Source organism: Moschus berezovskii, chromosome 25, assembly GCF_049115385.1.
Source record: "Moschus berezovskii isolate FMDL1 chromosome 25, NW_MosBer_1.0, whole genome shotgun sequence".
Lineage (NCBI taxonomy): Eukaryota > Metazoa > Chordata > Mammalia > Artiodactyla > Moschidae > Moschus > Moschus berezovskii.
Genome location: NC_142484.1, coordinates 36,587,629 through 36,612,731, shown reverse-complemented (window position 1 = coordinate 36,612,731; position 25,103 = coordinate 36,587,629). Strand labels below are relative to the sequence as shown.

The 25,103-nt window shown below is 36.9% G+C and overlaps 1 protein-coding gene across 2 annotated transcripts; it reads right to left on the bottom strand.

The window, feature by feature from the left end:
- Positions 1-652: 652 nt before the first annotated feature.
- On the bottom strand, positions 653-25,025 carry PCF11 (PCF11 cleavage and polyadenylation factor subunit). 2 transcript variants are annotated; one of them, XM_055416100.2, is made up of 16 exons: positions 24,523-25,025; positions 20,720-20,845; positions 18,798-18,986; positions 18,237-18,431; positions 16,024-17,138; positions 15,435-15,615; positions 14,842-15,325; positions 12,762-14,326; positions 10,795-10,894; positions 6,469-6,588; positions 5,854-5,959; positions 4,444-4,627; positions 3,826-3,981; positions 3,357-3,449; positions 2,779-2,814; positions 653-1,775 (listed from the first exon to the last, which is right to left on the bottom strand). In XM_055416100.2, exons 1-16 carry the CDS (start codon positions 24,712-24,714, stop codon positions 1,560-1,562), a joined length of 5,058 nt encoding a protein of 1,685 aa, XP_055272075.1. In that variant the 5' UTR covers positions 24,715-25,025; the 3' UTR covers positions 653-1,559. The 2 variants fall into 2 exon arrangements, with proteins under 2 accessions (XP_055272075.1, XP_055272076.1); XM_055416101.2 differs by having other exon boundaries at positions 15,235-15,325.
- Positions 25,026-25,103: the final 78 nt, after the last annotated feature.

The following is a 25,103-nucleotide window of genomic DNA, read 5'->3' as shown; positions in this document are numbered from 1 at the left end:
CACTTTATTCTTTAAAAACGAAGACTAACCTTGGAGGCAGATAGGATATCGCCTCTGTTTAAAATTTCTAGTGGCTCCTGTGATCATCATTGTAATACAAACACATGAAGTGTTTTCAAGCCTTCACACTTGCTGCTCATTCTTCATAGATACCCTTGCCTCCTACCAATGTGGACTCTAGTTTGCCCTCAGATTCTACCACCTCAACATACAAACTCTTCCTTAACCAACCTTCAGATAGTTTGGTGTGCCTGTTATCTTAGGGTATTTTTACAAATCGTAGAAATAGTATGAAATGAAGTGAAACAAAGCTAGGTTCACATTCTTGTTCTACAACTTCATAAATGAAGGATTCAATTTCATCTGTAAAGTGAGAATACCATCTACCATTTAGAATTATTTGTAAGCATCAGAGTCTATGTAAAGAGTTTGCCAATGCCTACCATATAATAAGTGCTAAACACTGACTTTTGTTGTTTTATAATAGCCTATCTCCTCCAGTAGATGGCAGAAAAGATTAATCTTGCATCTCAGAGTGCCCAGCTCAAAGCAGTGCCTTCTTCATGTTTTAAAGAACAAGAGTGATGAAAGACAAAGGAAAGGGAAATCACTTTCTGAAGGCACTCAAGAAATAAAGAGATAGAAACTGGAGTTTCTTCATCATTCTATTTATTACATGTATGAATATTAACATCTCATGGCATCCATCTAATTCAGTCAAAACCAACAAAGGAAAAAAGGTTAACCATGTTTCAAATTAACATTCTTACAGATTCCCCTGTAACTTAAAATAGAAATATGTTCATCTGCATTAAATTGACAAATCTGAAAAATGTCATTAAAAAAAAAAAAAATCACCTTTAGTACTTAAATATATTTGTTAATCTTTTGATGGCATCAGTGTCCAAGAATAAAATTGCTTCATTAGGTACTTTTCAAAAATGGACATCTGGATGGTTCTCTGTAGCTAGAGATACATAGATAGATAGGTAGATATGCAAATATGTCCTGTTTTGTTTAAAAAATTATTTTCAAATCTGCCTTTTCAATTTGAGAAAAGTCCTGCAGTGCTCTCGTCACAACCCCCTTTTGAAGGATAAAAGTAATTCAGACTTTGCTTTAATCATGGGAAGCTGCTGGAAAAAAATCTTATGTTGAGGTTGCTGTTTAATTCCATTTTCACCCAATAAAAAGTACAGAAACACTGTCTTTATTTGATGGTGTGCATAAATATTACACTCCATGGATAGCAAAAATATTTTTTTATTTATAATTTACAGTTTCACAAGTGAAAATCGTACATTTTTACACATACAATTTCATTTTGTTAAATTTGCACACATCTACAGAACTTTCACACGACAAGCACCTGAAACTGTGCAGGCAGTAGGAAATGCAAATACTAAAATGTATTTATTAACCAAATGATAGCTGAAGGCCCTGCCTCAGCTAGACAATTTATATAGATATGTCTATATATACATAAAAAATTCTTCACCTTCTAGATTTCAACAGCAGCTTTTTTTTTAAAAAAAGAAAACATACCTTTCTCATTTTATTTAAACTGACTCGACTGTATCATTTTCTGTTTTAATTTCAGTGGCTGTTGCTATGCTTTCCTCTGTGCAAGCTGGTGGAGTATCAATTCGTTCTTCCTTAACTTTGGGACTTTCACAGGGTTCCTGCAATTCGCTTTTGACAATGTTCAACATAATGTTCAAGGGATTTTCAACTGGTGTCTTGCTGGGAGATGGTGTACAATCAAATGAAGATGTCTACAAAAAAAAAACAACCCTTTAAGTACTGACAAATATCACATTAAATGACATTTAGTTTTATAAGACCCTTTTATGGGCAAAGAAACATACATATACCAAATGCAATTTGAAAACCCTGCTTTCCTGCAAAACATGCCAGCCAATTAGAATGTATACTGAGCACTTGATACCTACTCAAGTAATGAGATAAGGTAAGAAAAGCAGTCATAAAGCCAAAAGAAGTTGATTAAATGACTAGACATGTTTCTGTATTTTAACCCCACTATAACCCCCTACATACATCCTGGGATTTGTGACTCCTAGTTTCAAATACTGAGAATTTTTTTTAAATCCTCCCAAACCATCAAAACATCCTATAAAGTCTAATCTTTTGATGACCTAAGTGTATCTTCCAAACTGCCCCTTGAACCTGTGAAACAAATATTCACTGAGAGTTAGTTAATATGTTTCACTGTTTAAAAAAACAACAATGGTCACTCTACAAATATGAAAATTTGAACTTCTAAGGTCAATACACTGATGTCTTTTCATAATTCATATATGATAATTTAAAAATTATTCCTATATTACATGGCTGAGTGGGGTATGTAAAAGAAGTAAATGTGACCCATAACTTGTACAAAATTACTACCATCGTGAACCTTCTCAGTTTTAGTCTTCCTCACATTTGTCTAGGCCTAAAAGAAATGGCAACCTACTCCATTATTCTTGCCTGGAAAATCCCATGGATGGAGATGCCTGGTAGGCTACAGTCCATGGGGTCACAAAGAGTCGAACACGACTGAGCGACTTAAAAAATGCTCTAGTAAGATCAAGATTTGAAGGAAAAGAATGCAAGGAAAATGACACAAAATCGCAACAGACCATATCAATCTATCACCAATATTTAGTGAACAACCTAAATGCTCCATCAAATCTAACAGCCCAACATATGAAGATTAAAATAACAATGTTGAGATGCAAAGTAAATGAGAACAAAGAGTAACGAAAAAGAACTTACATTTTGATAATCTTCATAACATGATGGATGATAAATCTGAAGCAAAAACAAAAAAGTATTCACATGCATGCATACTCATTTCGAATGGACTAGTCTGACAAAATTGTCTTTTTAAATTTAAACCAGAAGGTAAACTCTCTTTGGAAAGGCGAAGAAAATAATTTGGTCAGAAAAACAGAAAATTTTCATTCTGATTTTTCTTAAAACTTCTTTGTATATTTAGTTAACATGGTACAGTAAACTACTTAATATATGTTTTGGTGATGAAATACAAATCCAGATCAAAATAGTATGATTAAGCAGAAGACTAGCTAGACTCAGAAGACCTAGTGCTGGATTTATCATTAACTAGTTAGACAACCTCTTATAAAATGAGTACAAGACCAGATGATTGGTAAAATGCCTTCCGTTTCAAATACTTTGACTCCCTAAAGTCTAATACTTTAGAAATACTGCTTTTATTAAAAACTATAAAACAAAAACAATTTTCTTTCAAAATAGAACTATCCCTACAAAATTAAAAATTTTTTAATCTTAACACTTCCTTATAAAGTACGTCATAAAGAGCTGAAAATTACCTTTCCATCTACTCTAATAGCATTTTTTAAATGCCATTCCTCTTCCTCTTCATCCCAGTACTGTTCAAATTGCTCTTGACAGATTTCACAACTCTAAAAACAGAATCATATAAAAATGAACTTTATGTAACAACACATTTAATCCCATTAAGTAAAAATAAGCAAACATTTTGTTACATGGAGAAAACAAGTTTTCCGAAAATTTAAACAACGTTCAAATATATAATACAAAATTAGACCTGAGAATTTTGCGTTCTTCCATGCAAAAATAGTTAACATTTCACTGCTCTTGGTCACTTCTGTATCAAATACAAAACCAAACTTAAGAAAAACACTGAAGAGTAAAGTTTATAAGAAATCTTAAAATCATTAAAAGAGGGATGTAAATAAAGTTGTATGTTTATGGTTATTTACTTAAAGGAAGTGAAAGGCATGACCAAAGACAGAAAATTTAATGTTTTCCTTTTACCTCGACTGCTCCTGCTGGTCCAGCCGGTACACTTTGGAACTCCTTTTCTTTAGCAGCCTCCTGAGTTTTGAGTACAACTTCTTCGTGTACCTTTTCAAAAAACTGGCTCTTTGCACGTTCTTCCAGATCAGCTATCTCCTCAAATTCTATCCAGTCCTTAAAAAGAGTATATTCATTTGTTTCTAAATTCTTACTGAGCACCTTCAATATAAAGCCATTTCAAAATAAAAAGTTCATTCTTCTACAATATACTTTATTTAAAATTTCATAATCTCTATGAGCCCCATAACTAATAGACAACATAAAGCAACTAATGAACAATTAAGATCTTAATATCAACATTCCACTACCTCTACAGTTACAACTACTTATGCAATTTATCTTATTTCATTTACAATTTGCCAAAAAAAAAATCAGTCATGGAACCTTGGAATTTTAGAGCTGGAACAAAGCCGTGTTCTACTGTAATACATACTCTTCAAAAAAATTTTTTTTAATTGAAAAGACATATTCTAGGGGTCAAATTTTATTCAAAAAAGTCACTAGTACTCATCAATTACTTAATTTAGAATGATATAATTTAAAGGCTAAAAGTTCAGAGGCACATGAATTACTTACTGTTAAACTGTAGTACCAACGCCTATGAGTGACTTTTCTGCTTACATCTTTTTCAGTTCTATTTTGTCGATAATGCCAGTCCAAGTGGTCTGCATATACATCTGTCTGTGATGTTGTAAACCTCATTCCACAGGAATAACACTGAATACCAGTGTACAGTCGATTTATAACACTATCATAACGTCTGTTTTGAAAAATACAGAAATACTATCTTTAGTTTTGATGACATGGCTTAATGGCCTTTAAAAAAAAAAAGGCAGTTATAAGTACTTCAATTTTCCACACTTTAATAATGGTGAGTCCATTATTATGTGACAAAATAACGTTTCAGCCAAAAGCTGGTTGAGACTTGCTCTCCAAAGATCAGTAATATTCTCTAGTATTGTATCACCGACTTTACCTTACCTTTGGTTAAATTTTGGAACATGGACCTGGCTCAGTTACTTATTTCCCTCTAGCAAATAATGGAATGATCACTGGCCCACTAATAAGGCAATACTTGGCCTATTATTCAATTAATGTCAGTATCAAGGTGGATATGGCAGAACAATTCAGGTTCACCTTTCCAGAACTTCACAGTTTTGAATAACTCAACTGTCCCACCCTGGTCTAAAAAATAGGGAAAGAGAAACTGAGGTCAGCAATAATCAGGTTTTTTAAATTCTGGGCACCCTATTTGGAAAGAAACAGGAATGCAGAACAAGAAAGTGAACAAACAGGCCATTAAAAACTCCAAAAAAGTTTTTAAAGTAATAGAATAAAGCAAAGCATAGTACACTAGTACTCTGTATTCCAGAAAACAAAATATTTAGAGGCATATTATTACTACTGAAAAAAATTTAATGAGAAATGGTTTTATAACTAGAGGAGAGCTGGTAGGACAGCAGAAGACCCAACTAAGTCTTCACTTTCAGGAAGTCAAGAAATTGTCTAAATGGGATAAATCAAGAAATGTAATAAATCAGAAGTTCTTTTTTTTTTAATGAAGTTGCTCTTAACATAATGGATCTAATAAAGCAACTGTAAAGGATTTTATGTAAGTAATATAGGCAGTAAAAAAATGAAAATATATGCATTAAATGTTAACACTGGTTATCAGTAAAGTGGGAATTGTAGGTAACTTTATTTTCTTGATTTTATTTCTGTAAAATGAAAAGTTTTAATTTTTTAAATATCAGCCTATAACAATCTCATTCAAAAGCATGAAGAATAGCAGTAAAGAAAAATAGTTATAATTAGAAAATAAAGGTAAAGGAAGACATGAGTGACTTACTAAACCTAATACTCAATCTCCTTATACTTGCTATAAAACAGTACGAGGGGTAAGATGAATGGCACTAATGATAATAACCACTGTTACAAAGTCACCATCCCTTTTACCTTAGAAAATCAGAAAACTAGAGTACATACTGTTTTAACTCTTCAATTGTAAAATTGGTAAGATCTGGAACATCTTGATCTTCATTTTGATCTTCCTCCTCCTCAGCGGTGGGCTGAGTAGCAACTTCATTTACTTCTTCAGTTGAAAAGAAACAACAAATTTCTAAATACCAGTTTCCATGTATTCTTTATAGGTGAACACTAGAGTGTTAAAAGAATATGGAGAACCCCATCCTCTCTACTCAGGGCTTCTGATCTTAGGTTTACTGGCCAAGGAACCTATTACAATTATTTATTTTGATAAGTGATATTATGTTTCATCTGTTAAAAGTCAATCTTTATGAAACTCATTAATAGTCTAGTTATTTTTATAAGCTAAAATAATATAGAGCAACTAGAAAAAAGTCTGCACATGGTACTTGCAGGAATATTTGTTAACTGATACAACATCCACTATAAAGGTAACGGTTCCATGTTAGAAAAATTTTAAGTTTCATTATAAACCAGTTATATTTAATTTTCAAAAAACAAAGTACACCTAAGAATTCAATTATTGTAAGAACTCTTATCATTGAACATATCATTTTATATCATATGTCTTTATAACTTAAGATTTGTGTAGACAAATTACAGATCCATACTTACGTGTTGTAGCTGAATCAGGCTGGGACAATTTAAGAATTCCTGTTTTTAGCAGTTTTGAAAATAATTCATTTACATCCACCTGACTGAGATGATTATCAGGATAAGCCTTAGGCAGGACTCCTTTAAAAAAAAAATAACACTCTTTAAAGTAGAACAGAGGCAAACTGTACTAAACATTTTTAAAGTGTTTTTCAAGATATCCTATCAATACTAAACTTTGAAAAAATCTTAAGATCAATGTAATTACCAAAACTCCTAAAAATGTTCTTTGCAATTTTCGTCAACAAATCATCACCTCTTAAAAATATATTTAGGACAAATACTGAAACCACAAATATTTAAAAGGACATTCCCTGGTGGCTCAGACAGAACCTGCCTACAGTGCAGGAGACCAGGTTCAATTCCTAAGTCAGGAAGATCCCCTGGAAGACGGCCTGGCAACCCACTCCAGTACTCTTGCCTGGAGAATTTGGACAGAGGAGCCTGGCGGGCTACAGTCCACGGGGTTGCAAACAGTCAGGCACAACTGACTGACTAACACTTTCACTTTCGTGTGTATCTTAAAAACCAGTACTACCCAGTGTTGCCCAGTTAATCCATGCCAAAGAAAGGCAGAGCACAGAAAGCTAATGCTTCCTTCCATGCAATGTAGCACCACACCTCGAGACCCAACATTTCACCCTGGCAATCCTCTATTCTTCACCTAACTATATTGGGAAAGGTAGTTTTATATAGATGAAGTAGGCTACCATCTCTTAGCACAGATTTCCAAGAGGAAAAAAAAATAACCAGAGCCTAAACCAAAGTACTCCTGCCCATCTCCCCAGCTCCCCCACCTCCCCATAACTACCCAGGGGAACTAATGCAGGGAGATGAGCCATATGGCTCAGACTATACCTACCCCTCTGACCTGTACTTAATCACTGCCCTGGGAAAGCAGCTCAGACTACTGCTGAACAGGTAAATTACTGAAGCTCCAATAATTTGAATAAATGAAACAAGAATAACAATATTCTCCTTAAGCTCACTGGCAAGGAATCAATCCAATTCCATATTTGGCTAGGCACTAATTTAAAAATTATAATTCTTTAAATCCATTATAGAAGACAGTATTTTAATATGTTTGTATACCATTACTATCCATCTTATTTACCACACCTTTACACAACAGTTCTGAACCACTAAAAATTCCTCTTAATGGGAGAAATTCAATTTGCATTCACAATACAGTAAATGTGAGCAAACTCAGGGAGACAGTGAAGGACAAAGCCTGGCATGTTGCAGTCCACGGGTCACAAAGAGTCAGACACGACTTAGCAACTGAACAACCACCACCACAATACAATACATAATCTCTGCCCTTAACCACTGCATACTCTTTACCAGGTGGTGCTAGTGGTAAAGAGTCTGACTGCCAATGCAGGAGATCTAAGAGATGTGGGTTCAATCCCTGGGTCAGAAGATCCCCTGGAGAAGGAAATGGCAACCCACTCCAGTATTATTGTCTGGGAAATCCCATGGAAAGAGGAGCTTGGCAGGCTATAATCCATAGGGTCGCACAGAATTGGACACGACTGAAGCAACTTACCATACAAGCACTCTTTACATGTAGCACAGTGCCTTGTATACAGTAAGCTAATTAATGTCTGTTAAAATGTCTGACTACATGAATAAGTCAATTACAACAGTCATTTCACACACTAGTTTAACATTTACATTTCATTAGAATTAGTTATATGTCTAGGAATCCTAACTAGCTGATCACATGTCTGCCAGGAGCCAAGTTTAGTGATCAAGAACATGAACTGTGGGAAAAAGAGCCAGGAATCAGACTCCTGGGATTCTAACTAGAAATTCCACTTTCTGGTTGTGTTACATGCTAAGTTGCTTATCTGTGCCTCAGTTTACTCACTTATAAAAGGGTAATGATAATTGTTCCTACCTGAGGCTGTTATAAGGATTAAATGAATTAACATTTATAAAGATGCTGAGGTATTTGGCAGTATATATAATATTTGTTTAAAGAAAAACAGTCCAAGTGAAATAAGTCAGTGAAAGACAAATACTGTAAGGTATCACTTACATGTGGAATCTAAAAAATACAACAAACTAGCGAATATAACAAAAAAAGAAGAGAACATAAGAGAACAAACTAGTGGTGACCAGTTGGGAGAGTGAAGAAGGAAAGGGCAATATAAATATAGAGGGTAAAGGATTAGGAAGTACAAACTATCAGGTATAAAATAAACTCAACAATATATTATACATGCAGGGAATATAGTAAATATTTTACAATAACTATAAACAGAGCAAAACTTTTTAAAATTATGAATCACTATATTGTACACCTATAACATATAATTTTTTAAAAAAACAGAAAACAAAAGCTTTGACAGTCTCACATGTACTTTTCTGTGCATTTAGAAACAGGAATAAGAGGTAATTCTCAGAACAGACCTGGAATTTCAAACTTGGGTACCCAATGATGATGTCTAGTTTATCAACCAATAGATATAACTGAACAACTATTTAAATTAAAAAAGTCTACAGATCCTGCTACACTATAAAGCTCTTAGAAGGATAAACTTTATTAAAGTTAGCCTAGCACAATGCCTAGCATACAGCAAATGATCAATATTTGTTTGAATGACTAAATGAACATGAGTATGTTTATACAAGGAAAAAAAGGTTTTAAATCTTGAGGAAAAGACCTTGAGAGAAGCCAAACACCGAATACTTTTCATATCTCTTTAAGTAAAATGAAGAAGGAAGGCATATCATATTCAATAACCTCCAACCCAGGATATGAGATATGATTTCCTCTGTGACACTGCTATGCCCTGTATACATAAGCACCCTACAGTTGTTAAAGCAGAAGGACACTGACAGGGTCTCATACAAAAAAAGAGCAAAATTTACAGTAGTTGCACACTATCTCATGCTACCAACTCCAATACAACAAACCCTCCACTCAACAAGAAAAACTGAGTTCTCAAGGAAAATACACTAAAATAGTACTTTACAAGTCACAAAGTACTTTTGCATATGCTATCTCATTTGATTCTCAGAAAAAAAAGATTCCCAGGCAAATCCTGACATTTATCACATCCTATCAGGTATTTTTCCTATACAGAGGAAAAATCTGAATGAAGCCCAGAGAGGCTATTTGCTTATATAAACTCTGCCTACATGTACAGCAGCAGAGTAGAGGTTCTATCCCTACTCTTTTGACTTTAGAATCGTAATACTTTCCTTCCCTTTTCATTATGTGAAAATAAGAAAATACTAATCCTGTCAGTCTAGCAATTAAAAGCAAAATGTTTTCAAATTAATTTAGTTTCTTGTGATGATACAGTTGAATAATCCATAAACTAGAGCTGGGCTAGGACTTTTCCTAGTTACTTCGGAACTTTTGGAAAACTCTAAATTTGTACCCTTAATAGAGGCACACTAGACCATGTTTCTGAAAATGTCTGTTTTAATGATTCAGAAATAAAGCAAGTACCACTACAATTTGGTTAAGTTAGCTCTCAGTATATTGACTTCACAGCAATTCTTATTTACGTATTTCCATTTTTCACCTATTAAAACTATAACTTTTTTTTTTTTTTGCCTGCATCATGTGGCTTGCAGGATCCCAGTTCCCTTACGAGGACTTGAACCCAAGGCCTTCAGCAGTGCAAGTGCACAGTCCTAACCACCGGACCACCAGGGAATTCCCTAAAACTTACTTTTAAAGCCTCAGTATCTGCTATTGTTACTATACTCATAACACTGTTATGCTTCGCCCCAGAGATGCTTACCATGGACATCTGCTGGGAAATCACAGAAGTGTCTTTCTACTTCTCTTTCAGCGTGTGTGTACAGTTAGTACTTGAGCACCCATAAAGACACATAAATGAATCAACTTACAACGTGATGTCCCCAGTATTCACTTAAATGTTTACCGGATCATCACATACACACACAACAAAAATTCAAAGTATCAAACAACTAAGACTTCTGAGACTTGTCACTGATTTCACTTTATCTCAACAAAAATGTCACATTTCTATCTCAACCTCTAGCTGCCACCTAACAAAACTCCTTCCCTCTTTTTTGTGGTCTATCAATCCTGGCTAACCATCTATAGTTGTAAAGGGGATTAGTGTGAAAACACATCAACAATGCAAAGAAAGGAAACAAAACATTCCAGTCAGATTAAATTTCTCTGAATTGCATATGCCCTCTCAAAATTGTCATCTTCTAACACTGATAAGGTAGCTATTCAATCAAACAATAATTATTTGTCTTTTGAGAAACACAAAGCTCAGAAAGTTAACATACCTGAAGGATTCTGAACAAATGCTCCAGGATTTTGTGGATGAACTGGCAAAAATTGCTGTCCTTGGCCAAATGCTACTGGCTGAGAAACACCTGTCAGAACCTTTAAGAAAAATCTTGGTTTTAAGAATGTTTTTTCTCTATTTTAACTAAAATCTTAACATTCAAATTACCAATACATTAAAATAGTCACAGATATCGTAAGGCCAGGTTTTTATGATAATGAAGATGTAAAAGTATGACCTGACTAGTTTATTCACTTCTAAGGCTTTCTATAGAAAGGAATAATAATACCTTCCCTTAGATTTTTCATAGAATTATAAGAAACTGAGAATGGATGTAAAAGTTCTTTGAAGTTTAAGATACCCTGCAAACTTCAGGTAGCCAACAACTAGCAAACTGTGACCTTACACAAGTCACTTTACCTTGCCAGCGCATTCTCTTATTTTACAAACAGAAAAACTGACATGCAGATATGTGACCTATACAGAATTATAATGACCAATAAACATCAGAGTTGGGGCCAGAACTCCTGACCTGACTTCTTTACAGATTTCAGAAGCCTGCTTTAATCAGCAATCTGAACTGCTTTATAATTATTTTGTTAGCCATCAAACTCTGAGTTACAAAGCAGTCTGTAAAAATTTTAGGGGACTGTTAAAAAATAAAACAGCCGTGAAACAAGTACTGTATATGCATACAAATACTGTATTGTACTCAGAGTGAGGTAGGACATCTGCAAACTGCTACTATACAAACAAATGTTCATTTACAAGCCTTGTTCAAGATTCCTCTGAACCTTTAGTGGTATGTATTTTTTCTTATGTATGAAACCCCCATCAATTCTGTATAATGTAGGAACAAGACTAAGTCTTGTTCAAGTAAAGTCCCATTCTAGAGTATCTTATTGATTACAGTATCATTTCTTTTAAGAACATGTAATAGAGTAAATCTAAGGCGGCCAATTGTTTTCTCAAGCCATTGGATATGGACAGAAGGCTGCTTTCTAACAATGATGCTTATAACATGCTTTAAAAGCTTTCTTGTTTTAGACTTTCTTCCATGCAATGTTACCAATATAAATAAATTCATCCTAGTAAGAAAGCGTCAGTACCTGGAAAAAAGTAAATCTAGCCCTGGAGAATTTGAACAGGCAAACAATAATAGTCCTTAACATCAACCAAATTAATCACAAATTATAAGCATACTGCTTTAACGTTATTTCAATGTGCACTTTAAAATATATGCAGAACAAGTTAACATCAAACAACTGTATCTGACTGAAATGAGAGAAAGATGGTGAAAAGTAAAAAGAGAGGAAGAAAAAGAACTACAGACCGTAAAAACATGGACAATTTGATTTTGTTTATGTAACTCAGGCTAAGGCAGTTCTCAAGGAACAGTCTATAAAATCAGTTTTATGGTTACTTAAAAGCTTATCAAGGCTTAACAGTTGTATAATGTAGCAGAGGTCTATGTAACACACACAACTGTATTATACTTGATTACCTTTGAAGCCAAAAAAATAAAAATCAACCTATAAAATGAAAAGCCGTGACAGGGAGGCTATGCATATGCAAAGGCAAGGGGTATGTGGGAAATTCCTATACTTCATAGCTCAATTTTGTTGTGAGCCTAAAACGCCTCTTAAAAAAAAAAGTCTATTTTTAAAAAAAAACAAGATTTTGTGGGGTAAGGGGAGGGAGATTGGGAGGGTTCTCTAGATCCTGAAAGAACTAAGATCAATTGTGGATTTAAATCACAAATTTCAGTTCCTCAAGACTGTCATCCCATTTTCCTAGCAGTTGGGGTATTGAAGTACACTAAAAACTTCCTCCAAAAACAAAAATTTACTAAAAAAAAATTAAATCTTTAAAAGCCCTTTCCAACCCATAAACTATATCCTAAAAACCTTTCTCAAACACTAGACACATTAAAAATGGTTCATGTAACTTTAGAATAACACTTACCTGCTGAGATGCCTGAATATTTCCTACTGTTATTGGAGCAGGTAAATTGCCAAAGTTTCCAAATTGAGAACTCTGAAGATTCTTCTCATCAAAATAGTGTCCAGAAGCTCTGTTAAGGGGATTGGAAAAACTCTGGTTTCCAGGGCCATGTGGTCCATTGAAATTTGGTCCTTGAGGTGAGTCAAACATTTGTTCGTGTCTTTGGAACTGTAGTCCTTGGGATGGGGCATTAAAAGCATTGCCAGGTGGATCATTATATGGGCCAGTCTGATTGAAAGATACTGATTCAAGCCTCTGTGAAGGATGATTGTCAAATCGTGTGCCTTGAAGACCAAGAGGAATATCAAACCTTGATGCTTGCTGGTGTTGTGGGCCTTCAAATCTCTGAGGCACACCATCGAATCTAGGTTGAACCTGCTGTCCGGGAGGTCCATCAAACCTCTGTGGGCCTGGCTGACCAGTTCTTTCAAACCTAGGACCTGGTTGACCGTGTAATCCATCAAATCTTGGCAGGAGTGATGACTGACCTGGCTGCCCTTCAAACCTTAAAGCATGACAACCTTCAAACCTTGGACCACCTTGACCCAGAGGTCCTTCGATTCTCAGGCCACCTCCTGGAACCGAAGGACCCTCAAACCTCATTCCACCTCCTTGTTGGACTAAAGGTCCTTCAAACCTGATGCCAACCCCTGGTTGACCATGCGGACCCTCAAACCTAAGGTTCCCACCAAGCTGATTATGTTGTCCTTCAAACCTCATACCAGCTACTGACTGACCATGGGGGCCCTCAAACCTCATTCCAACTCCCTGCTGTAACAATGGGCCCTCAAATCTGATCCCACCTGATGGCTGACCATGAGGTCCATCAAACCTCATTGCAGCCCCTGATGGACCATGACCTCCTTCAAATCTAAGTCCACCTACTGGCTGACCTCGAGGATTCTCAAATCGAAGTCCACCCACAGGCTGACCATGAGGTCCCTCAAACCTCAGACCACCCACAGGTTGACCCCGATGTCCTTCAAACCTGAGACCGCCCACAGGCTGGCCCCCTGGTCCTTCAAATCGCAAACCACCTGCAGATCCCTCAAACCTCAGACCAGGGGAACCTTCAAATCGGAAGCCACCTCCTCCTGCTTGACCAATTGGCCCCTCAAATCGCAGAGGTGTCCCAACTGGTCCTGGAGGACCTTCAAATCTCAAAGGACACCCACCTCCTAACTGGCCTTGTGGTCCTTCAAATCTCAAAGGGCCACCTCCCCCCATCTGTCCTGGTGACCCATCAAACCGAAGAGAACCCGGTGCAGGAGGTCCATCAATTCTAGGGCTTAATTTATTAGGTCCTTCAAAAATCATCTTGGCTGGGCCATCTCTCGCTACTGATGGCCTGCTAGGTCCATCGTATAACGGTCTATCTTCAGCTAAAGCCGTAAGTCGTTGATTTGTATCAAGGCCGGCGAATCTTGATGCAGGGCTATCTACAAATGGTTTATCTGTATCTTCATATCTAGGTCGTTTAAGTGGAAAACGATCATTGAATGGTGATCTCTGCTCTTCTCGTACACCTTTTAAAAGGAAAAAAAAATTATTTCCCTGAATCTGATAATTTATATCAAATTATCTTCCTATATTCTTATAAATGTTTACTCAAAAACATCCATAACTATCTCACTATCAGAGGGGAGGGAAAAGACAGCAACAAGCAGCAGGTCAGAGAATGCCCTCTAGAACCAAACACACCTGGGTAAAAAAAAATCCCCACTCAGATAATTTACTAATTATTTGACTTTGAGAGCAAGTTATTTAGCCTCTCTGGTCTTGTTTCCTATCTGTAAAATGGGGATAAAATATACTTCACTGGGTCACTGTGAGGAATGCATCAGATTACTAGTCAAGTACCTAACACACAGTCGACCCTTTTCATATTAGCTCCCTCCCCTTTGAGGGAAAAAACTGAAAACAAAACAAACAACAAAGCAGTAGTCTGAACAGTCTCAAAAATCCATCCCCACTTAGCTTGTTCATTTTCCCTTCACTGCTGTGTGATTCAATAGGTATAATCTGATTTAACTTTTTCTACCTTTAGAAGAGACTTGCTCGTCATGTCTTCTCCGGCCCTCATGGGGTGAAAGATTCTCAGCATAAGTACGACTCCCAGATATAGGAGAAAGACGTCTTGCTCTTTCACTAAATTGTTCTTTTCTGTCAAACTGTGCTCCACTATTCCTACTTGCATGTTTACTTTTGGATGGCTCACATTCTATTCCAGACAACAAGGCATCAGTCAAAGGGTAGTCAAAAATATCAGGATCTAAGAGATCAAGTCTTGGAAATGAATGCTGAACCTGTGTCCTTTTCAGTTTTGCTTTATGTTCATAGTAGGTTAATTCAGCATCAGATAAGAGAGGTTTCTTTTTTAATCCACCTTTATTTTCTTCTGTAGGACTATCCCGTACACTGCATCTATGTTTACCTTCTTGATACTGAAATAGCTGTCGTATTTGATGCACAACAACAAGGAACTCATCCTGTGTAATTTCACCAGATGCTAAACGTTCACTCGTCTGCATAAGGATGATAAAAGGAAATCAAATATTTCAAATGTAAAAAGTACTTACAAAAAAAGTTACAGACAAAAGGAGAATCATGACTACATGGGAGCATGGTAGCTACCTTTTGAAGTAATTCTCTTTTGCTTGCAACAGTTAACTCTTTAGGAATCTGAAGATTGGCATCTACACTTAATCGATGCTGCGGCTTGGGGGTTCGAGGTGACAAGATTCCTTTAGTGCTTGACCAGCTCTCCCTATGCCTTAGATGAGGAGCTTTACTATGTTCATCACCCTGTTGTAAACTGAAACCATAAAAGGAATACGTTACTTTATAAAAAATATTTAAATACTCAGGACCATATTCAAAGATCCTTAACCGGATCTGGTTAAAATGAATATATGTAATAAAAGTTAATTAAATCATTAAGAGCACAAGATCTGAAGTCTGGAAAATTAGATATAAATTCTGATTCTTGTGTATCCTGGATGTGCCACCTTAGGTAGATTAGCTAACCTTCCTAAACTTCAGTTTCCTTATCTGTAAGGTAGCAATAATAATGGTACTTAACTTGACAAGATTTTAAGAATTAAAAGGGGGGGAAAAAAAGTACTAATTGTACCACTCAGTAAACATTATCCAGTTTTTAAAGTAACACTATGTTTTTAAAGGTACACATTATTCTACTTGATTAAAAATGTTAACATCCTACCTTTTATTTTCTTCCCAACCGGATTTCCATCTTTTGGTAGACTTGGAACTTGGCCAATTTTCTACATTCTCCTTTGGTTCAGTGCCTGACTTGGTAGAATGTTGACCTGCAGTCTCTTGTGGTCGTTCCTCTTCAGTCTTTTTTATCCGCCTCGGATCTCGAACATCCTGTTTAGTACTTCTCTTTGCACTTCTTTCTTCCCTGGAAGGTGTAAACTCCTCCATGTGTGACTGTTTAACTCCTGACTGGCGAATCTTCCCAGCTTTGGGGGTTGAGGTTGGAGACATACTCCTTTGCCTTCGTTTGGGTGACCGCCTGTCTCTTCTCTTGGGAGAATGTATAATCGGTGACCGAGACTTGGGTGATCGTGATCTTGATCGCTTTCTAGTACTTGATCTCCCTGGTTTTGTCCCCTGTTTTTCCGATTCTTCTGTTATTGTATCCTGTTTTTGTACAATGCCATTTATGATTTTATTTCTACTTCCCACCAGTCTGTGTTCAGATGATTTCATGTGCTCATCTTTATCCTTTTTTTCTGCAGTTTTTCTCTTGTCCTTTGTATCATCATCTTTGCTATCAGTCTTATCCTGAAGATGTTTTTTTAATCTTGGATCTCTCTTGCTCATATCAGACACCCTTGTACTTTCAGATTCTTGATTTTTCAAGTCTTTTGTGTGGGATAATTTATTTTTCAAAGGTGACGGTGATTTAGATTTAGATTTGGACTTAGAATCCAATTGGTCAAGTTCTTTCTTGGTTATTTTTTCACCTGATTTACTTTTTTCTTGCTTGGATGAATTTAGTTTTTCAGAGGGTACAGTTTTACTTGTCTTAATATCAGATTGGTTCAGTGTGTTCATTAGGAATTCTTTCCTGTGACTTTGATCTTTTCCATGAGAAGAATGTTGACTCATCCTATTAAGACGGGGATCCCGGTTAGTTCCTTTCGTATCTGGAATTTGTAAGGATGGACCTGGACGACTTTTCTCAGGCTGCACAGGAACCTGATGGGGAGCTTTAACTGCCATAGGGGGAATCTGTGAAACATGTAATTTGGATGGTGCAGATCCAGGACCTAAGTTAGATGTCTCCTGCTGAACACTAAGAGAAACTGCCTGAAATACAAAATAAATGTTCATGTTACAGCCGTGAAAACATTTCAACATTATTTTCAGTGCATCCTTTTGGTATTTTAAGTGGAGATAAAAATAAAAGGAGAAAGATCATATTGATTTATGTGGCCTGTTATTTCTTCCTGGTCCTCTACTTTGGGGTTTTATAACTTTTAGGTAGAATGGGGGAAAAAAAATATAATTATTCAGAATTCTGGGCCAGACTGATATTAAGAAACTACTAAATAAATCACTGCACTCTAGTTGCACAGGCTTGATCAAAGTCATTCCTGCTAAATTTCAAGTCATAAAATTTAGTTCCTCTCACAATGGCATTGATAATGAACTTATAAAATTTTGCAGTGCTGTATTCCCTCACTCTCAAATAAGGCCAATCACTAAGTAAAATAATATAAGGTTATTCATGAACAGAAATACACAATCTTCCTGGCCTCCTTAATTTTGTGATGGCTTTTTTTTTTTTTTGGTAGCCTTCTAAGGAACCTGCTAAAGATTTCTGCTCATGAAACCTAAGTTCACAAAATATTATTAATAAAGACTAGGCAAAAACATTTGCCACAACACACCATTTGGGGACTGATATTAAGAAGTTCACATTTTTAACATAACTAAGATGCTATCTCGTAAGACCGCAATCTAATAAAGTTTTTGAAAGAAAATAGTGCAGTTTATATTCAAGTGAGTTTTACAATAAAGTGAAAGTCACTCAGTTGTGTCCAACTCTTTGCAGTCCCATGAACTGTAGCCTGCCAGGCTCCTCTGTTCATGGAATTCTCCAGGCCAGAATACCGGAGTGGGTCGCCATTCCCTTCTCCAGGGGATCTTCCCCACCCAGGGATGGAACCCAGGTCTCCTGCATTGCAGGCAGACTCTTTACCAGCTGAGCTAACAGGGATTCCCGAGTTTTACAATAAGGATATAAAAATTTGGCCGAATAAATATACCTTAATTCGCAAAATAAAGGCTTGGAAACAAATACACTGCTAACAAACATACATGTTAATACATATACTAAATAATTCCACCCCTATCAGAAAGCAAATTTAAAAATACTCAAAATACCAAATCTCCTTTACTTACCAGTTGTGCCTTAGCTTGCTCAAGTTCAAGCTCCAGCTTTTTCTGCTGAAGTTCTAACAGCTGTTTTTGTTTTGCCAGTAATTGCTGCCTTATTAGTTGCTCTTGAGTAAGATTCTTTTGTATATCTGGAACAATAGGAGGAGTGGAGATGCTAGGGGAACTGACCACTGTGCCAGGTGTTGAAGACTCTTCAGGCTACAAGAAAAAATAATTTGTTAAAAAAAAAAAAAAAATCACAGCAAAAAAGGAAGTAGCTAAGGGGGAACTAAAAGTTATCAGTTTCTCTTTTAATAAACACTATCCATAATCTTAAATGGTTAATTATGTTTAAAAGCACACAGAAAATTTTCAGGAATTTAAAAACCAAAATAAATATATTATGCACTAAACAAGGACAATACTTATCTTAAAGGTACTGTGAACCTGAGGAGGGGGAACTTTTTTAATTAAACTGATTCAGCACGGCATATTCTTGATACTTTTTTCTGGCAAGAAATTTTAGAGAAGTCAAAACTTGACAGCTGAAAATATTAGTTATATATCATTTATGTCAAAACTTACCGATTTATTTAAAAACTTAGGATTCACATGGATGCTAGATGTATTCACATTGGGGGGCAGAGGTTTAATAGGCCAAGCAGGATCTAATGAATTGACTCTGACATCCAGGGCATAAAGTTTCTTCAAAGGAAATATTTCATCCCATGTGGAACGTAATTTAAATAAACTTTTTCTAGTATTTTCATCCACCTAGAACAACAGAACAGTTCTATGGCTTGTTAAGTTACTATAGGATGTTTCATGTATCAAGTATGACACTACATCAATCTCAGTGCTACTTCATATAGAGCACACAAACCTCTCACTCATAATTATATATAACAGTAATAACTTAAGAAAATGAACATAAAGTTAACTAAAAAAAATTTTGGTAAAAAAAGACTTGATATAGTATTCCTAATATAACTTTTACTCCAGACAAAAATACAAAACAACTAGAAAATAGTTTATCTGATGACTTAAATTTTAAGTTATTTTACATTTAGTACAAAGACAAAACTATTTAACTGATCTCATGCAATACAATATGGTTAGTACCTATGAACAAGCTATTAGTAGTGTGGTAGACACCTGAATAATGTAAATTCATAAAATTTTACCCACTGGTAAGCTTTAGTTTTATATAACATATCTGCTCATGCTTTAACTTATCTGCTCATGCTTGTGATGACTTTTTAAATTACCATCAGAGAAATCTAGCACTTGGGAAAACTGAATTCGATTTTTAACTATATTTGAATCTTCAGATATTTACTACAAAGTCATTTTCATCATCTTCAGTGTTAAGGCCTAGTTAAGAGTCAGTAAAAATATTCTACCAAACACCCAAATGAATTTGAACATCCTGAAACTGAAACCAAGAAACTGGTTTAGCATCCCTATTTCTATAATGCAAAGTTGGTTTCTCCTTAGACTAAAGTCCCAGGCAAGCAGTATTTAGTAAAGGTCTACAGTACTATTAACAAGTTCTATTAATACAATTTGAAATATGGCTTTCCAAATTTCTTCTGCATATACTTACTTAGCATTTATTTTCTCTAGGAACTTAAAGGGGAAAGAGTTACTCAAGTAGGAACTACACATTTTCTAACAAACAAGTAAAATCTAATAACCAGTATTCTTTCTAAATAATCCCAATTCTCCAAGCCTGACAACTGTAAGATTTCTCAAGATATCTACTAAAATGTAAGAACCACCCATTTTTTGGTTAGAAACATTATTTAAACCCAAGTATCTTATAAATGTCCTTTTGCTCAGTGTGAGAGATGAACCTGACAGGAAAAAGAATTACTTCCGCCAATCCTTTGTCTTCCTCAACATAATAACTAGATTAACCAAACTATACAATACTATAGAAGGAATTTACAATTTCTAGGTAAAAGAAACTAACAATCCTTTCTTCTAAACACTAAGAGGGCCCAGAATTGGCAGGGGGGGAAGTACTTCCAAAATAACCTAAAGCATTTCACTGATCCACCATTCACATATCTCATAAAATATACTTGAACAAAGTAACAAGAGTAACACTTCCAGAAAAAAAAAAAAATCAAAAGTTTCAGGAATCACAGGTTGACACACACTAGCATTATGCTTTTTAAGAAATAATTAACATCCTAACACCAGAAACCTAAACAATGACATTTGAAGTACTCTTGACAGCTTCAGATCTTTTTGCCTACATTTTAGTGATGAAACAGATCTTCTATCAGATAAACAAACACACACACAAAATTCTAAAAGCAAACATCTGTTTTTGAATCGATAATGTTAAAAAACCTAGCATCCACTTTAAGTATAAAACACTAACTTTAGCCCAAAAAGAATAAACATTTCACCACCCAAGAAAACCCAACACAAAGGCAAGAATTTATTTAATCAGGAACATTTTTTTTAAATTCAAATGTTTCTAAATGTATATATACCTTTTCAAACACACAAATAAATGTTGCAACTAGATTTTTAGTAAAGGCAGTGAGATACTCTCTTCCAACATTTTTCACGATAGAATCCATAAGGTACATAACAGGAAGCTTCTCTGAGGAGGGAGCCTGAGTAATAAAAAAAAACTGAGAAGTTTAGTATAATTGCCACCAAAGAATTACTTTTAAAAATGAGTTTTTAAGCTACAATACAGACCTCTATTTTGTTGGTATTAAATACTTTTGAATCAATATTATTAACCTTTATGAAATTTAAGTGTTCAAGTTCTCACCTCTTACAATCGTCTTTAGTTGAGCATACAAAGTTCAGAATTAATCGGAAAGAAAAAAGTCTCTAAGGGTACACTCATTTAACAATCAATGGAATTTCAAGTTTGTATAGTAAAAAAAAATAAATCTGTGTTTAAAAGGGACCAAAAAAGGGGGTGGATATTTTCTGCAATCCAAGTGTAAGCTCTATGACCCACATTAACTTTGATGTACCCAGAATCAATGAAACAGTTTTCAGACCTCTGGCCCTAGTCTTATTTTATATGTTAAAGTCTAGGAACCCTTGTTACCTGTAAAATCATTAGGATTATTTCTCGATAATCCAATGCACAGAAGAAATTAAGTACACTTCACATATGAAGTTAATGGAAAAAAAAAAAACTTTTAAACTTGCACATTAACATGCATAAAAGTGCAAGTTGTTACTGATACAAGAAAAACTGGATGGAGCAGCCGCTGCGTCATGTAAGTCAGGTTGAACTTGACTCTGGAAGCCAGGATTTGTCCTGAAGATTTTCTTCACCGCATGGACTCTCCGTCGAAATAGTTTTCCTCTGACCCGCACAAACCAAGGTTCTAAATTTGTGCAGGGCCTGTATGATGACGCCGATACAGGTGGCCCTTTCCAAAGCAAAGAAACGTTGCCCCCGCTCAACTGTAAAGCCTATCCATCACTGGCTTTTAGAAGGCACAGCAAGTTTCCAGAAAGCATCAGCAGGTTCACAGACTTGTTGAGGAGCATTAAAACACACCACATAAACCAAGTGTTAACTCCCACTCCACAGGAGCACCCACGATTTAAAAACAAAATTAACCCCATTTTACCCTTCCCATGTGTATAGGAATCTTAACCCTGAACAACACTTACCCACAGCTACCTGTAGCTAGGGTAAGCTCACAGTTCTGCAGTACACAATGCCACCATTATTTCACAAAACCAATTGCCCGTACAAGTGTGTGGAAGTGCTCTTGCTTCTGATAACAACCGAAGTTGACTAAGGAAATCTTTGAATAACTGTATGAAAGTTTTTTACAGTACTAATAAAAGGGTTTCACAAGGCATGTGGGTAAACTGTTAAGTACCAACATGTCAATTGCTTTACTGCTGTGTCTTTACCTTACCATGTCATGTTTTATACCATTTTAATCATTGTCGTACTTATGAAGAAACAGGCTCTTTAAAATCAGAATCTGTTCAGTAGGCTAACTTTTTATTGTACAAGTAAATGAATCCTTATATGTAATATTTTTTCACTACTGCCTCATGGGAGGAGTCAAAGAAGTGTGAATCCTTAAGTTTAGTAATGCTGAGATACTAGAGGATAAGGACACAAACATTCACCTCCAGAAACACAAAACCAAGCCAGTTTGCTACCAAATGACAGAAAATCCCTCCCCTCACCCTTGCCCCCATCCCTCATTAAGATTATTTCCCCAAAGTGACTGTTACATCTTTCCCTCCATCTGGCTTTACAAAAATAACCAGGAAATGTGTGCCAAAAAAAATTCAGCTGTCTTTCATCAGCAAATAGTCCATCTATTTTCACCACTCTGTGTAGCCATACACAAATACAAATTTTAATGTGGTCACTATATTCAGCATTTAGCTTTCACTTCTCGAAGGTCTTCTGGATCCTTTTAAAAGCTAGCAAGGAAACGGTTGAGTGACAACCTGAGCTGCTAAATATTAGACTCTGTGGAATATTAGTAACCCCAAAAATACGAGGTAGGATTTTAAAAACCAATGAAATTTTCTTAAAAAACGCAAGTGCACTTTTGTTTTTTTAGAAAAGGCATTTAATGTTAAGCCTTCAACAAGGCAAAAACTTAAGTTTTCTTGTCCAACATGTTTGTGGTATCAATAAAAAGGATGTTGAATATGAGGAATGCTTCCTTTTAAAATCTCATACTTTCAAAAAAGAACAATAGCTGTTTCACACAGACATTCACAGGAAAAGGTGAATAAGGACTCGTATTTTAGCTGTCAGACTGAGCATGACAAACTTGGGGCTTAAAAAAAAAAAAAAACCTTTACTTTTTGTCCTCTTTAAAGTATGAAAGGACCGCCTGCAACCGTGTATCTTGTGAACACATTTACCCAAAAGAGTGGACAGAACCTCTAAGAATGAACCCAAGTCACTTAAAGACTTTTGTTTAAAACACACAACCACGTAGATAAAAATAAGTCTTGGAAACAAACTCTACACCTTACAAAGGTAAATAAAAAAGACAAATACATATTTCATATGTTTTATTCACAAATTTTATAATACCAGTCACACATTTCAAAACCATTTATTAAAGTCAGACCACTCAGTTTTACACTAGACAGAAACCGCCTCTAAACAATATATTGGTGGTTGTTGTTAAAGTGGCCTTTTAAAAGGGGTTCACTCTGCTAAAAGGAGGCTGATCCTGATCATTTCAATCACTAACTAGAAAAAAACTAAACCGTAAATACAAGCTTCAAAAATAACTTAAAACGTATTACTGGGAAGCTTTTAAAACTCATTACGATAACTAAGTTTAACAGTAAGTTGACTTAAATGACACATCGCTCCCACATGAATCCACAGAAGAGAAGAACTATAGGGAAATATAGGGTGGCAGAGGACCACTACTGTCAAGGGGTGAAGCAAAAAACGTCTTCACTCTCAGGGAAGGAAGGGAGGGGTAAAGAGGAGAAAAGGAAGAGGAGGGACTGAACTTTTCAAAAAGAAGAAAGAACTACAAGTACTTGTTACCCAGTGGGCCAGTTCTCCACCTACAGGTTGGATAAGATCTCCTCCCCACCCTCTCCAACCCCACCCTCGACCCCAATTTTCCCGGATTTGGGGACAAATGAGACCTTCCGACAGGAGAATGTACACAAGTTCTACCTAGCCGCCCCCACCCCAAAATGGGGATGACGGGTGTGAGCAGCTGCCTGGCTGGCAGAGAATGGATTCTCCTCTCTTCCCTTTCGCATCATGTGCTTTCCAGGCGCCATGTTGGGCTCCTAACAGGCGGCTGCTCCACTCGGGGCCAAGGCCCTATTCCCACCCCCCAACAGCTCGCTCCCAGGTCCCCCTTCACCTCCTTCCAACCCACAGAGCACAATTACCCAAAAGGGCTCGGGGAGTGGGGGGCGGGAATGGGGGAAGAATCACTCCCCACCTTCCCGGGGCGGAGGGGGACTTCAAAAGCTTTAACTCTTACTTCCCCACACCACGAACTGCCTTCCAGTCTCCCCCACCCCAAAGGAGCGCGTGTGTGTCGGGATACACGAGGCAGTGGCCTAAATAGGGAGCTGGGGAGCGGAAGTGGGACTCCACCCTTGACCTCCCCACTCCCTCCCCCCCGAGAGAGGCCCATGCTCGAAGCCTGGGCCAAAGACCGAGAGCCTGAGTTTGACGGGGGGAGGGTTGGAGAGGAGGAACACCGTCCCCCTTCGGATGGAAGCGAGACCTGGGATGAGGCTGACACTAAAATCAGGGAGTATTAGAAGAATAGGAGGCTGCGGGGTGTATAAAAACCTTGGCGGTTTGGGCCTCGATGAGAGAGACGATCTCCTTGGCGAAGGGCAGGTTCTCCTCGGCTAGAATGGTCAGCATATTGATGTGCGGTTTGCTATTGAAGGTCAGGTCTTCGAGTGATGACTGATAATCCCGACAGGCGTCCTCCCGGGCCCCCGCAGTACCGGCCTCGGCCGGCGTCTGCTCTGACATTGCGCCGCGGCCCCCCTCCGAGGTCCGCCGCAGCTGAAGCTGAAGCCGCTCTGGATACCCCGCCTCCCTTCCGACTCCTCTCTTCCTCTCCCCGGGTCTCTCGCGGCTCCGGCTTCACCACATGCTGACCGCGGAGGGGGGTTGGGGGACGACACAGGGGGAACCTCGGGTATGAAACGCCGCTGTCTCACGGGTGATCTCCGTCCACTTCCAGCCGCCACAGAATCTTCTTTCTCCACAGACACAAAATGGCGGCGGCAGTGGCGGCTCCAGCTCCGAAAATGTCTGTGTTCCCAACCGCTGCGTCGTGCGAAATGAGCTAGGGGAGGGGAAATGTGCGGTAAAGGGGCGGGGCCGTTGATAACACAAGACGCGATTGGCTCTCCCTG